The sequence below is a fragment of the Camelina sativa genome, chromosome 20 (assembly GCF_000633955.1).
Source record: "Camelina sativa cultivar DH55 chromosome 20, Cs, whole genome shotgun sequence".
Lineage (NCBI taxonomy): Eukaryota > Viridiplantae > Streptophyta > Magnoliopsida > Brassicales > Brassicaceae > Camelina > Camelina sativa.
The window spans coordinates 26,858,326-26,875,180 of NC_025704.1; the positions used below are offsets into that span (position 1 = coordinate 26,858,326).

At 39.3% G+C, this 16,855-nt stretch overlaps 1 protein-coding gene across 1 annotated transcript; it reads left to right on the forward strand.

The window, feature by feature from the left end:
* LOC109131292 (putative invertase inhibitor) lies at positions 2,145–2,794 on the forward strand. The gene has a single exon (XM_019242038.1). It carries the CDS (start codon positions 2,176–2,178, stop codon positions 2,701–2,703), a length of 528 nt encoding a protein of 175 aa, XP_019097583.1. The 5' UTR covers positions 2,145–2,175; the 3' UTR covers positions 2,704–2,794.

Here is a 16,855-nt window from a genome sequence, read left to right on the forward strand (position 1 = left end):
ACAGAGACGTAGCTGATCGGTTTTCCATAGACCCAAAAAACATTGCAACTGTCGATCATTGGAGACAAAAACTGGTGGAGTATCATGCGCCATATGTTTCATTGCCCTGTTCGAGAACATGTAGCTCAGCTTTAGCTCATGTCTAAACGAGTCCAATCCGTAGTCTTCAAGAACAAGCTTAACAAGCTTGTCGTATGTTGTGCCTCCATCTATCTGCACAACTATACACCCTCTCTCGTCGGAGTTAAATACATATCTCTGTGTCTTTATCCAATTACCGGACACAACTAGTACCGGCACTGGATCCATGAAATATAATGAAGAACAAGGTGGAGAAGAACAAAAGTAGAAGAACAAGGTGTGAAGAAGAAAGTGAAGAAGAAGTAGAAGAACAAGGTGAATAAGAAGGTAAAATAGTTCACTTATTAACCAGTTGAAGAACCAGAGTCGAACGACGTTTCGTATTTCCAGAGAAAAAGATGATGACATAGAATGCTGACATGGATGCTGCATCCGACGTGACAAATCAGCCATGAAACAATACCATAACTCAGCCTAACTAAAACTCAGCCACAACACGAAAAACATTACAGTAATTAAAAAGCAAAAAAAATTGCTGCCAAACTCAGCCGCTTCATGAACTGAAAATATGTCACTCAGCCGTATCTTTTGATAAGTCAGCCGTAACTGAAAAACATTCTAGTAATTAATCTTTTGCCAATAAGTCAGCCGTCAAACGGCCGTAACTACATCTCATAGTTTTTTGCTGGCATTATAGTTTTTTACCATAACTCAGCCGTAACTACATCTCATAAGTCAGCCATTTTTCATAACTCAGCCAGTCGGAAAATGGCAACTCAGCCGTGTCGTTGTGATAACTCAGTCAAAATTTTGACAACTCAACCGTGTCGTAGCGATAACTCAGCCAAAATCTTGACAACTCAACCATCAGGTGAAAACTCAGCCATTACTACAGCTGAGTTATGCGCATAACTCAGCCAAATTTAATAAGTCAGCCATAACTCTTGGCTGACTTATAAGCGTAACTCAGCCAGATTTTCATAAGTCAGCCGTCCGCTCTTACTCAAATGTTTTTTTGAGTAACTCAGCCGCAACATACCTATAATTCAGCCGCAACATACTCTGTATCGCGTTACGGCTGAGTTATGGTACACGTCAGCGATTTCTGACGTGGCGTCTGACGTGGCAATGGCATTTTTGTAATAACGTTTTTTCCGGTAACATAAAACAGGGGCACGCTGGGTATTTTGAAAATACCCGAAACATTCTAGTAATAAAAAAGTTTTTTGTAGATTCTGGTAATATTACCTAAAATGAGTAACATTTGAGTAATTCACCCTTTTTAAAACTTGCTACTTTGAATGATTTTAAGAGACTTTCTTTTGTTTTTTAGTTGAAAAGTATGACAATCAAAATCATACCTATAGAGGTGGAATTTTGGAAGATTTCAGAGGAAAAAAAAAGACTGAAGATCTTGAAGCTAAAAACCCCCGCCAATCATCAACCACCTTCTCCACCAGTCTCTGTCTGATCCGTCGAGTTTTCTGGGTTTGCCGCAGCAACACCAGAGTCAGAGTAAAGGGATAATGAATTATATTGGTTTAGATCAGTTTCTGGGTATAATTAATCTTCCTTGAGCTCATGGAGAGTTCCATCAGATTATTATTTGGACAAAAAAAAAACATCACCATCACTATCGTGTACATGAACTGAGGATATAGCTCCAATTATTGATCTGATTTTCTTTTGGTATTATGTTATGAAATATTTTAAAATCACCCAAAGTTTAATAGTCAAATCTCATAAAATCACATTTCATTTTCTTTTCTTAAAATAGAAAAACTATAAAACACAGTCAAATATCCTAAAAACTTACTAGAATCTTTCAAAACTCTAAAATATTAAAATCCTACCAAATCTTTAAAACATCAAGTTGAATACCCCCCCCCTCTAACTATTGAATTAATGATTCAACACATCTATTGTACATAGTCAAAGAGTCTTCCCATAAACATCTTTTTATTTTTTGGTCAAAAGAGTCTTACCATAAACATCTATGTTCACTTTTACTATAAATTGCAACACAAAGTGAACATACTCTTCATCAATCAATTCTTATTTTCTCTACTTCCTCCAAAGAAAAAAAAAAAAGAGATGAAGTTCTTGGTTTCATTGGTTATGTTCTCTCTTCTTTTGAACTGTTTCACATTTGCTCAAACTCTCATTCAAGATTCTTGCAAGAAAGCAGCCATGAAAATACCGGACTTTTATTACAATTTCTGCGTCGATTCTCTTACACAAGATCCACAAAGCAAAAACGCAACCACCCTCAAAGGTTTGATCCTATCGTCGACGAAGAACGCTGAAGCAAACGCTATGAAAGTTAAAGGAATCGTTGAACATATCCTCAAGGGCAAGAAATATGAAAGTATTGAAGCAGAGCTACGCGATTGCGTTGAGTTTTATGACGATGCTAATGATTCGTTAAACACTGCTTTAGCAAGCGTTCGATCGCAAGATTATAAAACCGCTAATGAAAATTTTGGTATTGCTTTGGATGTACCACGCGATTGCGAGGATGGTATCAAGGAAAGAACACAGCATTCTCCCATTACTGACGAGAACAATACTTTGCTTCAGAAGATTTCGGTTCCTTGTGGTTTAAATTATATACTAATATGAATTTGTCAAAGTGCTTTACCAATTAAAAATCGATTAATGATTACCATGTAAAGTTGAGAGCAAAGAGACTTTATCTTAATGGAAATAAATATTCGCTTTACATGTCTCGGTTTTTTTTTGCCGGCAACATTGACATATTGATTTTTGTTTTTGGTAACAGATTGACATATCCTACTATATTAACTGGGAAGTACAAATATGAAACTAATCTTAAAATATGTAAAACATTACATTTACATGCCATTAGAAAAACGTAATTAATTAATTAATCTTTATTAATTATAATAAACAAAAAATTATCAACAGATCAAATTAAATTAAATCTACAAAATTAAATAGAATCTATTCGAATCTAAACAAATTTGTACATAAAAATAAAAAATATTTTTTTTAAAAATAACAGCTAAGATTTTATAAATCTAATCGAATAAAATCTACAACTACAAACTTTATCAATATTTTTTACTAACACAGGTTAGAAATTTTATTAACAATCTAATAGATAAAATCTATATCAGTTCCGTTTAACAGTTTAGATTTTAAAAATTAATAAATAACATAATAATAAAATAAACTATTACAAATTTTCATCAAAAAAAAAGTTCAACCAGCGGTTTTCCGCGGGTTAGTATCTAGTTGATTTGGAAACGTAAAAAAAAATATATTTTCTTGAAATTTAAACTTAATGCGCGATTTTAATTATGTAAGAAAATATTCAAATATATTATATAATCTTATTTAATATATTGAAGGCTGCAAATTTATATGTCATTCAATTCATTAATTTTTAAGGCATTATTAATTTCAATTAACAAGTGAAACTGGTTTATTGATCTGTTCATTTATAAACCAGTTTTAGTTAAAAAAACATTCTTTACTAATATGTTTCTCATAATATTTTCAAAAACAATAATAATATTATAAATATAAGACGAAAAAATATATCTAGGATGACATATCAGTATATCTCAATTAATTCTTTAATTTTGTTTTATATCAATTATACTATTAAAAGTTCTATATTAATTCTTATTTTTAATGGAAAGATAAATACCAAAGTATTAGGATTTGAAGAGGTTATACTACAATTGTGGATTTGAAATAATTATCAAATATCTTAGTCCAAATTTTTTTTGATAGAAATGGTTCAAAAACAGCTAATTAAACAAAAGAATACAGTTAAAGGTTTACAATGATTTTATGTATAATAAGAACAAACATTATATATATATTTGCCTATTTTGAAATCTCTCTCACAGCGTTAACCCTATGACTCCAAAAATCTATTCTTTCTCCGACGCCGGTGTAGCCATGGATTGCCGGCGTGATAACTCTCTAATTTATATGTTTTTTAGCATCCATTTTTGTCCATATTTTACATAGTTCATACCTCTAACTTATCATTTTTAGGTCATTAACTGTAGGAATTCACTTTTAGGCCATTTAGGGTGTTGCATTTTTGCATTTGCATATTTTGGATGAAAACAGGTGCTAAAGAACCAAAAATGGGAAAAAAACAAGGACAACTCGAGCATGTACCCGAAGGAGCCATCGAGCTGCAAGAACAAGTCCGAACCCCAACACGATCGGGAGGATCCAAGAGCATGAAGAGCAACCCGAAGATCCAGAGGAGTAACCCGACTTCACCCTCATGTACCCCATCGAGTAGATCATCGGGCAGGTCTGGGAAGCTAGGTCAAACGGGTTTCCATATATAAACCCCCTCCTCTCCTAGCTCGCAAACGAGCACGCCGCAGACCCGCAAACCAGAGAGCGAGAGCTTCAGTGAGAGAACTGAGCTACTCAAATATTTTCCTTCTTGTTTTGCATTTTTATTTTGTAGTTTTCTTAGATTTCTATCTTGTACTCTTTCTACTCTATTCTATCTTTTAATACAATGCAATTTTCATTCATTTTCGTTGCTTTGTTATTCGTTTCTATGTCCGAGTAGTGTAGTAAAGTTTCTAGGGATGGGATAGATGATTTTTTGTTCTTGATCAGTTAGGATGCCTTAGTTGATTGTAAATGATTGATAGATTTCCTTCTAGGTTGGTGTTCTTAATGCTGTCAACAGACCGAGAGGTTGAGATTAGATCTAGGGCGTTTACAAATGCTACAGGCCGAAAGGAGTAGATAAAATGCTTGATTTATCCAATGCTAGAGGTTTACTTGACTCTGAGTAAGAAGTTAGATGAGTTTAAGTTTACTGACAATAATGAATCGTTCTTAATGCCTGCTTGTTCATATTGCTAGTGCGACAGTGTGGTAATGTGTTCAAGGTTGATTGTTGCTAGTTCGAGAGTGTGGTGACAAGGTTTTAGAGGTTCATTGTCTAGGAAATAGTTGCTTGAGGCATGTAAGGCATCCATACTGGTCTAGAATACTTAGGATTCGATTACCCCCATCCTTAGGAACTTTCGTATTTTATTTGTTTACATTTTCTTTAACTTACTCGACTACCTACCCGATCAGGGTCAAGATAACCTGCATCGAGTAATACCTCGAGCTGTTCATATCTCACTTGCATATTCGATCACCCCACTCGATCCTGTACTCGATTGCTTGCATCGAGTGCTTAGGTCGTGTGGTTTCCCTTTTTATATTTTTTTCTTTTGTTTATTTTAGGATTGTTAGAATCAAAACCCTATCTGCTTGGCTTGACTTGTATTGTACTGATCATATCCTTCCTGCTAGCAATAGAAAACCATTTGGATTGATAACCCTTTGTACTACAACTACATAGGGAATTGATACCCTGGGTGAAAACCTGTCTATCAATGGTTGTTTTAATTTTGCTATGTTTAGGATTTCAGCACTTGCTAGATCAAGTTCGTTTGTTTATATTCGGTTCGGATACTCACTTGTTTGCTTTCACATTGTTTGTTTTGAATCTCAGGTACAACCCGAGTACCCACCCGACCCGTCACTCGATCACCTGGATCGAGTTGATCCTCGTGTACACCCTTGGATACCTACCCGTGCATGCAAACACAATCCAGAGGTAGCCAGAACCTAAGTCCTTTCATCGAAAACATCGACAGACCTCGGCTAGTCAGACAACAACAAGTTCAACTGGAACCAGCAATCATTGAAGAGACGATGAATAATCAGAACGGTCCACCAGCTCCTCAAGCAAGGACCAATATAGGAGCAGTAGATGCTCCATCTACTCACACTCAAAGGAATGGCATTGTGCCACCAGCTGTGCAGAACAAAAATTTGAGATCAAGAGTAGTCTCATCCAGATGATACAGAGCAATAAGTTTCATGGATTACCAATGGAGGACCCATTGGATCATCTGGATGAATTTGATAGGCTCTTTAGCCTCACTAAGATCAATGGAGTCAGTGAAGATGGATTCAAGCTCATGCTTTTCCCATTCTCTTTGGGAGATAAAGCACACATCTGGGAGAAATCGCTCCCTAAGGAGTCCATCACCACTTGGGAAGCGTGCAAGAAGGCATTCCTCGCCAAATACTTCTCCAACTCCAAAACCGCAAGGCTGAGAAATGACATTTCTGGCTTTGTTCAGAAGAACAACGAAACGTTTAGTGAAGCTTGGGAACGTTTCAAGGGATACACTACTCGATGTCCCCATCACGACTTCAGTAATGCTTCATTGCTGAGCACACTTTACCGAGGAGTGGTCCCCAAGATACGGATGTTGCTGGACACCGCAAGTCATGGTAACTTCCTCAACAAGGATATCGATGAAGGTTGGGACCTAGTGGAGAACTTGGCTCAGTCTGATGGTAACTACAATGTAGACTACGATCGATCTGTCCGATCAATGGGAAAAGAAGATGCCAAGTACAAGAGGGACATGAAAGCCCTCAATGACAAGCTCGATCAGCTCCTCAACCAGCAGAAGCATGTTCATGCTATATCAGAGGAAGAGCAGTTTCTACAACAAGATGGGGAGACTATGCAGCTAGAGGATGTTAACTACATCAACAACCAAGGAGGTTACAACAGATGGTATAACAACTTCAAACCGAATCCGAATCTGTCTTATCGAAACCCGAATGTTGTGAATCTTCAGGACCAAACTTACCCATCTGCAGTTCAAGGGAACCAGGTCCAACAGAAGCCTTTTGTCCAATACAACCAAGGTTATGCACCTAAGCAGCAATACTCTGGAACCTACAACCAACCACCTAGATTCCAACAACCACAAGGTCCACCAAACCAATCACAAGAAGCTGAGTTACGCGGTCTCATTCAGCAAATGATTCAGAATCAGGCTACAGCTTCTATGGACATAGCGAAACGGTTCGCAGATATGAGCAACAAGATCGACTCAGGATACAATGATCTCAATGCCTAGTATGAATCACTCAACACAAAGGTTTGATACCTGGAAGGCCACCACAACAACCAACCAGCCCCAAAGATCAACCAACTCCCAGGTAAGGTTGTTCAAAACCCCAAGGATTATGCGACTGCTCAAGCCATCTTCCTTGATGATGACTATGAGGATTACCTCACTGGGGACAGTGATGATCAAGATGGGGAGGATGTGGAACACCCAATGAAAAATGAGGCCAAGTACTATATATCCGAGTATGAACTCGAGCCTTCACCCGAAGAGACTGATCGAGTTGATGATCGAGCAATGGTTCGAGAATCACAAACTGAAGAACAACCCGAAGTGGAACCCGATGACCTACACGATGGTGTTGATCGTATGATGCATCGAATAGATGTTGAAAAGAGAGATCAGCCTCAACCACCTGCAACAGTAGAAGGGGAGTTAGAGGAAAGGTTCAATGCTGCACTTGACATCCAGCTGGAGGCGCTTGCAGAGCGAATGGCTAATCATAAAGCTCCACCACCTAAGCTTTTGCCCCCACACGAGCTTCAGAAGGAAGTTGCCAAGGAAGCAGCTCGATTGGAGGATGAGGTTAAGGAAGCTGTCAAGGAGATCGGTTTTGAGATTCTGAGAAGTGGAGTTTGCTTGGATCCTGAGCTGCGAATTGAGGAAAAACTTGAAGATCCTGGCTCTTTCACCTTGCCGTGTTCGATAGGACTTCGGATCTTCAAGAACTGTTTGTGCGAGCTTGGAGCTTCAGTTAGCATTATGCCGCTATCAGTTGCCAACAAGATGGGATTCACTGATTTTAAACCAAGTAAATTGTATTTGGTTCTGGCTGATAGAAAAGTGAGGCATCCGATTGGTATCCTGGAAAATCTGCCTCTCAGGATTGGAAGATTGGAAGTGCCTACTGACTTCATGATCCTTGATATGGAGAAGGAACCAGATGATCCACTGATTCTAGGAAAACCATTCTTGGCAACAGTAGGTGTTGTGATCGAGGTGAAACAAGGCAAGATCAGGATAGAGCATGGTGAGCATTTCAAGATGGAGTTTGATGTGAAGAAAGGGATTAAGAGGCCAACCATTGATGGTCAAGCTTTTTCCACTAAGACCAAACAAAGGAAGGTGCAACATCTTGAAGAGGTCAACACCACATTTGCTTTAGAACCTGGACAAAACCTGGAAAATCTGTTGAACCAGCCTACTACAGTGGAGAGGACTCCAGAACCTCTTCCACATAGACCCCATGCTTAAGGAGCATAAAGAGTCAAGCTTAGTGACTTTAAACAAGCTCACTTGGGAGGAAGTCCCAAAAGTATCTTTTAAATTATAGTTTATTTGTTTTATTTTTTTTTTTTATCTTTTTGCAAATTTATAAAAAAAAAAAAATGGAAAATCGGAAAGAGGAAAATTGGGGAACCCGAGGGTCAACTCGACACCATACTCGATGCCCCTGATCGTGTCTCTGCTTGGGTGGCGAGTGGAGTCCGAATTCCACAAGGAAGCCCACTCTCGGTGAAGCCCACCAACCGAACCCTAGCCTATTTAAGGGATTTCGACATTCTCTCCCCAAGAATCACCGATAAGTATCTCTTAACCCTAGAGTTTTTGCTTTCCAAAGTTTCTATTCTATTCTCTCTCAAACTCGAGCTTTATTCGATTTCTTTGGGACTAACCCTATTGACCTCGAGACTTAGCCTTTTTCTTCTCAACGAATCAAAGATGGAGCCAATTGCTAAAACTTAGCAAAGGAAGGGAAGAAGATCGACCTCCGCCGCTGCTACAACTGGAGGTGATGCCGTTGAAGCTCGAGAGTCTCAAGGGAGAGGAAACGTTCCACATTCCCAACCGTTGGTTGGACGTTTTGCCTCCCCAACCCGATGCTCAACCCGATCCACCACCCGATCCGATACTCGTGTAATCGATCGAGTAGGACCCCGAGTTCGCTCACCGAGTCCAATGGCGAGTGCTGTCCGCCGTTCTACTCGACGTAGGGACCTGTCCACGTCCGAAAAAACCCTTACCAACCCTATGGAGGACGATTCTGATGCTGGAGGAGAAGAGCAAGGGGAGATCCAAACCTCTCGATCAAGGAACAGAGCCGCGGTTGCAAGAGGGAAGAGACCGGCTTTAGAGAAGGCTGAGAAGGTAGTTAAGAGAGCAGTTGAGGAAGAGGATCAACACGCCAAGGAGGAGGACCGAGAGAGAGAAGAGGAGCAGAGAGAGTGGACTCGCCAAGCCTCGCGGAGGCTAAAGCAGAAGGAAGTGGACACTCCGGCAAGACTATTCAAAGTCTTCCGGAAGATGAGCTTTGTTGGAACCCGATACCCTCACCGCGAGACCATGAAGCAATTGGGCATCTCTAGGGATGTTGAGTTTCTGTTCGATATGTGCCACCTGGGCCATATGATGCGAGCCCACCTCGAAGCCTATGAGGAGGAGACAGTGCATTTGCTTTCGACCTTGAAGCTGCACTATTTCGAGGACCATCCGACCCTACTACCCGATGGGGGGATCAGGTTCATCACCTTCTCCACNCCGACTTTAGGGTTTTATTTTGATATTTAAGTTAGAGGCACGGCCTCCAAAGACATAAGCTTTATTTTTCTGAGACTATTTTGTATTGAGAGCTAAAGGGAGAAGATCTCTAATCCTTATTGACACTTTGGAGAAGATTTCTAAGCCCTATTTTTCTATTCCTTTGCAATTCAATTTTTTTTTCTTCATTATTGATTTGCTGTTTCTGCGNGACTACCGACTCAGTTTCAAGGAGATGGAGAAGCTATATGGCTTCAAAGATGGTAGTGGAGAAGGAATGGAGGTTAGCAAGGAAGAAATGAGGTTCCTATGGCTGAAAATAGGAGACAAGAACCCCTACAAGCCCACAAGCTCCAAATCCGCTCAAATAAGGAGCCCTGTCTTGAGGTATTTTCACAAGTCCCTTGCATGCACTCTTTTTGCAAGAAAAGAGTCTGCGAATGTGACCGATCATGAGCTCCAGCTGTTAGACATAGCACTGTGTGGAGTTTTGGATAGCGCTAGGGATGGAACACCACTAGTAAGGGATGCTGCTGATACTAGTATGGTGTTTGTGTTACTCAATCAATTCCTCTACCTGAAATTGTGGGCCGTGAAAAGAAGAAAAGGAGGCGGAGAGATCTCCATTGGGGGACTAGTCACACCGATCCTAGTGGCGTGCGATGTGCCTTTGAAGGGAATTGTGCACGAACCAAGATAGCTGGATGCGGATTACCTCGTGCTGGCAAGATTTTTGGCCTATGAGAGGCCTAATGACATGATGCTGTTCAAGTTTGTCCATCCAACCGCCGGAGCTGCTCAGATGGTCCTACCTAATGTCATATGCACCAAGGTTTGGCTGGGAAACAACATTGACTTCGCACCACCTTTGGAGGAGCTGTACAACCTGAAGGAGGAGTCCGAAGCTGAGAAGAGAGAGGAGACCAGGCAGAGAGAGGGAGGTAGCTCGGAGGAGTTCGATTTTGAGGAGTATGTATGCTCTCAAATGCAAACGGTTGGAGTGGGGGAAGCTCACAAGAGGATCGGCTGGCTGAAGAGGATGAACAAGTTCTTGGCGAAGAAGGTAAAAGATCTTGCTGGTTCGGTAAAGACAATGGGAGGTCAAATCAAGGAGTTGCAAGACAAGGCAAGCTGTGCCTCAACTCCTACTGATGTGTCTATATTTTATAGGGTTTTAATTGTAGTTTTTAGGATTGTTTTGAGTCTTTTCCTAGGTCCAAGTGTGCTTTTAGAGTCCTTTTTGTCCTTTGTGAGTCTTTACAGGTTCTAGGTGACTTTGGAAGGAATCTGAGCGTTTTGGGGGTGAAAATATGCATCTGGAGCTAAATTGGTTGAAGGCTGATCGAGCTAGTAAGCAGATGGAGTGAGAGCAGAAAAACGTTCCGGATCGACTGATCCTTTCGAGATCGACCATTCCCGTCCCCGACGCAACTTTTCCTTATTTGTTTTAAACCGACTTTAGGGTTTTATTTTGATATTTAAGTTAGAGGCACGGCCTCCAAAGACATAAGCTTTATTTTTCTGAGACTATTTTGTATTGAGAGCTAAAGGGAGAAGATCTCTAATCCTTATTGACACTTTGGAGAAGATTTCTAAGCCCTATTTTTCTATTCCTTTGCAATTCAATTTTTTTTTCTTCATTATTGATTTGCTGTTTCTGCGTCTCCATGTCTGAGTAGTTTCATTGTTGGGTTTAGGGTTTCAGAAAGGGTTTTTTATGATTTATTGATGCTAGATTTGTTAGATTAGGGATTGATCTTATTGTTCTTTATCTATAGTTGTTCTTAATGCTTAAGCTAGATTGATCACCTAGATTAAGATCTTAGTTTAATTCATCGGGGCACCAAAAGTGTTGTTGAGTTGCTTGAAAAGAACATAGGTGAGCAAGGTGATCCTTAGCCAACGACAGTTGAAGTTGAGGCACCTTGTGAACATAATCAAACTTGAACTTATTGCTTGCTAGGATTTTTTAGATTCAAACGACGGTTTAGAGTTTTATCAATTCCTTGCATAGATAGCTAATGCTGCGACAGTAGGTTAGTTTTACATTCGAGATTTGAATTCAAGAATGGTGTTTAATGCTATCCCAATTTATCATCTAATTTTGTGGTCATGTCCCCTAACTGATTCCCTGCACCCAATATTTCCTTTTTGATTTAGAAACAACTTATTTACTTTCCGTTTTTGATTAGTTAATTTATCCACAAAACTTCCTCTTTTGTCTTAGCTATATTTAATCTACATAATTTCATAGTGTAATTTTTTGGTCCCTGTGGATTCGATCCTGAAGTGTTACAACGATACCACTAGATCGTGGTGGAGTACACATTAGGTTTTAATTGACCTGTTGATCACCTACCTCGGCACAAGCACCTACTTGGATGGGGAGAAGTGGACCGCTAGGAGGAACTCAAGGACTGCCACTTCCAGAACCTCAAAGCGCATCATCATACGAGCCCCAAGCTGAGGAGAACATCATCCGACCTGAAGCATCGAGGAGAAGCCATTCAGACGCTTACCCGACACCCAACCCGATGGGATACACGATGAACTATCCGATGCACCTGTCAAGCACCCAATCGGGTGATCATTGACTCCACCTTACCAAATGCCATTTACGATGCCGATGCACCCTGCTAGTGGATATACGGGTGATCATTCTGGACCTCTTCCGCAATTTCCGTCATACTACCCGATGCCCTACCCGATGAGCTACGCGATCCCACCCTCGATCAACACCTCGGATGCTGGTCCGAGTAAGTCGTCTGTGCGCATTTCTGAGCTCTCTGACGAGCAAACACCGGCACCTTCTAACGCCGGAGACGACCCTGGCTACACGTTGGCGAGTATGGAGGCTGCTGCAACCTCCTTCTTCTCCAACCCATGAGGTACCAATTTCATCGAACCCTTGTATATATCATTGCATTTAGTTTAATTAATTTTGTGTGATTCTTAGATTCTTTTTCCAACTTTTATTTACACAGGGACTGAATGTATTTAACATTGTGTTTTATTTTCTTATTTTTATTATTTCAAATTTTTGCATGCTAGTTTTATTCATTTGAGTCTGCATCTATGTGCATTAAAAAACCCAAAAAATTTGAAAAAAAAAAAAGAGTGTTCATGTAGTTGCATTTGCATATTAGGATTGAGTCTAGTTTGTTTCATATAGGATTGTTGCATATGCATCTTAGGGGACAATGATTAAAACTACCTTGTTTAAAATCAAACCTTAGGATTGAAGCTATAGCCCTTAATCACAGTTCATTGTTGCTAGATCAGTCTTTGGAAAAAAATGAAAAATCTTTGCTTAGACCCTTTGTGTCGTTTGAATGCTTCCTCCACTTGCTTGAACATTAGAACATCTCTATATTATTGGATTTAATATGAACTATAATTGTCTTGCTTATGGAACTTGAATACTTGCTCATGGTAACTCTAAATTCGGGTTAGCACTCGACTTTTTACCAATCTTTTCGTTTAACCTGATTCATTTGTCCTACCCATGAACCCAAACCTTGTTGTGAATTGTTGAGTGAGGTCTCTTTCATTGTGCTATAGGTTGTGAAACCTTGAGAGTATTAAGAACGACAAAGAACTGCCTCTTGATTTAGCTAAGTTAGAATTTGAACTAGCTAATAGATTTGGTTTTGAAAGATGGGTGGTTAGAATGTTTATTCGGGGTTGGGTGTGGAATTAAAAAAAAGAGAAGAAAAAGTCCCTAAGGTTAGAATCGATTAGCTCTAAGTCTCTAAAAAAATATAGAAAAGATCGTGCTATAGTCTCCTAGAAAGAAAGAAAATAATATATTTACATTAGGAGTTTAGCAAAGAAAGAAAAAAAAAAGAGAGAGAAAGAGCTAGAAATTTAAAGTCTAAAATTCTAAACCTTAGGGAGTAAAAAAAAAGAGAAAAGAGTTTANTACCCGACACCCAACCCGATGGGATACACGATGAACTATCCGATGCACCTGTCAAGCACCCAATCGGGTGATCATTGACTCCACCTTACCAAATGCCATTTACGATGCCGATGCACCCTGCTAGTGGATATACGGGTGATCATTCTGGACCTCTTCCGCAATTTCCGTCATACTACCCGATGCCCTACCCGATGAGCTACGCGATCCCACCCTCGATCAACACCTCGGATGCTGGTCCGAGTAAGTCGTCTGTGCGCATTTCTGAGCTCTCTGACGAGCAAACACCGGCACCTTCTAACGCCGGAGACGACCCTGGCTACACGTTGGCGAGTATGGAGGCTGCTGCAACCTCCTTCTTCTCCAACCCATGAGGTACCAATTTCATCGAACCCTTGTATATATCATTGCATTTAGTTTAATTAATTTTGTGTGATTCTTAGATTCTTTTTCCAACTTTTATTTACACAGGGACTGAATGTATTTAACATTGTGTTTTATTTTCTTATTTTTATTATTTCAAATTTTTGCATGCTAGTTTTATTCATTTGAGTCTGCATCTATGTGCATTAAAAAACCCAAAAAATTTGAAAAAAAAAAAAGAGTGTTCATGTAGTTGCATTTGCATATTAGGATTGAGTCTAGTTTGTTTCATATAGGATTGTTGCATATGCATCTTAGGGGACAATGATTAAAACTACCTTGTTTAAAATCAAACCTTAGGATTGAAGCTATAGCCCTTAATCACAGTTCATTGTTGCTAGATCAGTCTTTGGAAAAAAATGAAAAATCTTTGCTTAGACCCTTTGTGTCGTTTGAATGCTTCCTCCACTTGCTTGAACATTAGAACATCTCTATATTATTGGATTTAATATGAACTATAATTGTCTTGCTTATGGAACTTGAATACTTGCTCATGGTAACTCTAAATTCGGGTTAGCACTCGACTTTTTACCAATCTTTTCGTTTAACCTGATTCATTTGTCCTACCCATGAACCCAAACCTTGTTGTGAATTGTTGAGTGAGGTCTCTTTCATTGTGCTATAGGTTGTGAAACCTTGAGAGTATTAAGAACGACAAAGAACTGCCTCTTGATTTAGCTAAGTTAGAATTTGAACTAGCTAATAGATTTGGTTTTGAAAGATGGGTGGTTAGAATGTTTATTCGGGGTTGGGTGTGGAATTAAAAAAAAGAGAAGAAAAAGTCCCTAAGGTTAGAATCGATTAGCTCTAAGTCTCTAAAAAAATATAGAAAAGATCGTGCTATAGTCTCCTAGAAAGAAAGAAAATAATATATTTACATTAGGAGTTTAGCAAAGAAAGAAAAAAAAAAGAGAGAGAAAGAGCTAGAAATTTAAAGTCTAAAATTCTAAACCTTAGGGAGTAAAAAAAAAGAGAAAAGAGTTTAAATCAAGGATGTGGGTAGTTTAATTCTAGGGAGTTAAAAAAAAAAAAAGAGTGAATGAGAAAAGGGTAGATCATCGAGAGTTAAGCTTTGTATGCCCAAATTGTTCTCAGTCTTAGATAGTTTTCACAACTGTCTAGCATTCCATCTTTTGAGAGAAAACCACCCAAAGAATTTGTTTGAAGCCACCTTACTAAAAAGCCTTACCCTTGAAACCGATTGAGCTTGATTCACCTTCCATTTACAAGAATTCGCCAAACACTTAATTGAATGTGAAAGAGATGTTCCTTATCTTTAGTTGGAGGGAGAACTAGAACGATGCATGGTAATAAGCATAGAAAAATATTTGTAAGTATGTTGATTGATCTTAGCACCATTAAACTATCATTAAGGACTATAGCTTGAATCCTTTGATTAGCATCTTAAGGTTATGAGTCCCCACTTTCAAACTGCACCCTCTTACTTCCTTGCTAGAGGACTAGCAAGATTTAAGTTTGGGAGTCTGATAACTCTCTAATTTATATGTTTTTAGCATCCATTTTTTTCCATATTTTGCATTGTTCATACCTCTAACTTAGCATTTTTAGGTCATTAACTGTAGGAATTCCCTTTTAGACCATTTAGGGTGTTGCATTTCTGCGTTTGCATATTTTGGATGAAAACAGGTGCTAAAGAGCCAAAAATAGGGAAAAAACAAGGACAACTCGAGCATGTACCTGAAGGAGCCATCGAGCTACAAGAACAAGTCCGAACCCCAACACAATCAAGGAGGATCCAAGAGCATGAAGAGCAACCCAAAGATCCACCCGAGGAGTAACCCGACTTCACCCTCGTGTACCCCATCGTGTAGACCATCGGGCAGGTCTGGGAAGCTAGGTCAAATGGGTTTCCATATATAAACCCCCTCCTCTCCTAGCTCGCAAACGAGCATGCCGCAGATCCTCAAACCAGAGAGCGAGAGCTTCTGTGAGAGAACTGGGCGACTCAAACATTTTCCTTCATGTTTTGCATTTTTATTTTGTAGTTTTCTTAGATTTCTATTTTGTACTCTTTCTACTCTACTCTATCTTTTAATACAATGCAATTTTCATTCATTTTTGTTGCTTTGTTATTCGTTTCTATGTCCGAGTAGTGTAGTAAAGTTTCTAGGGATGGGATAGATGATTTTGTGTTCTTGATCGGTTAGGATGCCTTAGTTGATTGTAAATGATTGATAGATTTCCTTCTAGGTTGGTGTTCTTAATGCTGTCAACAGACCGAGAGGTTGAGATTAGATCTAGGGCGTTTACAAATGCTACAGGCCGAAAGGAGTAGATAAAATGCTTGATTTATCCAATGCTAGAGGTTTACTTGACTCTGAGTAAGAAATTAGATGAGTTTAAGTTTACTGACAATAATGAATCGTTCTTAATGCTTGCTTGTTCATATCGCTAGTGCGACAGTGTGGTAATGTGTTCAAGGTTGATTGTTGTTAGTGTGAGAGTGTGTTGACAAGGTTTTAGAGGTTCATTGTCTAGGAAATAGTTCCTTGAGGCATGTAAGGCATCCGTACTGGTCTAGAATACTTAGGATTCGATTACCCCCATCCTTAGGAACTTTCGTATTTTATTTGTTTACATTTTCTTTAACTTACTCGACTACCTACCCGATCAGGTACACGATAACCTGCATCGAGTAATACCTCGAGCTGTTCATATCTCACTTGCATACTCGATCCTGTACTCGATTGCTTGCATCGAGTGCTTAGGTCGTGTGGTTTCCTTGTTTATATTCTTTTCTTTTAATTATTTTAGGATTGTTAGAATCAAAAATCTATCTGCTTGGCTTGACTTGTATTGTACTGATCATATCCTTCCTGCTAGCAATAGACAACCATTTGGATTGATAACCCTTTGTACTACAACTGCATAGGGAATTGATACCCTAGGTGAAAACCTGTCTATCACGGCGTCAGACATGCTCTCCTGTGTT

Bases quoted from the DNA above. Each gene is read 5' to 3' on its own strand.
- LOC109131292 (XM_019242038.1), top strand. From the start codon at position 2,176: ATGAAGTTCTTGGTTTCATTGGTTATGTTCTCTCTTCTTTTGAACTGT.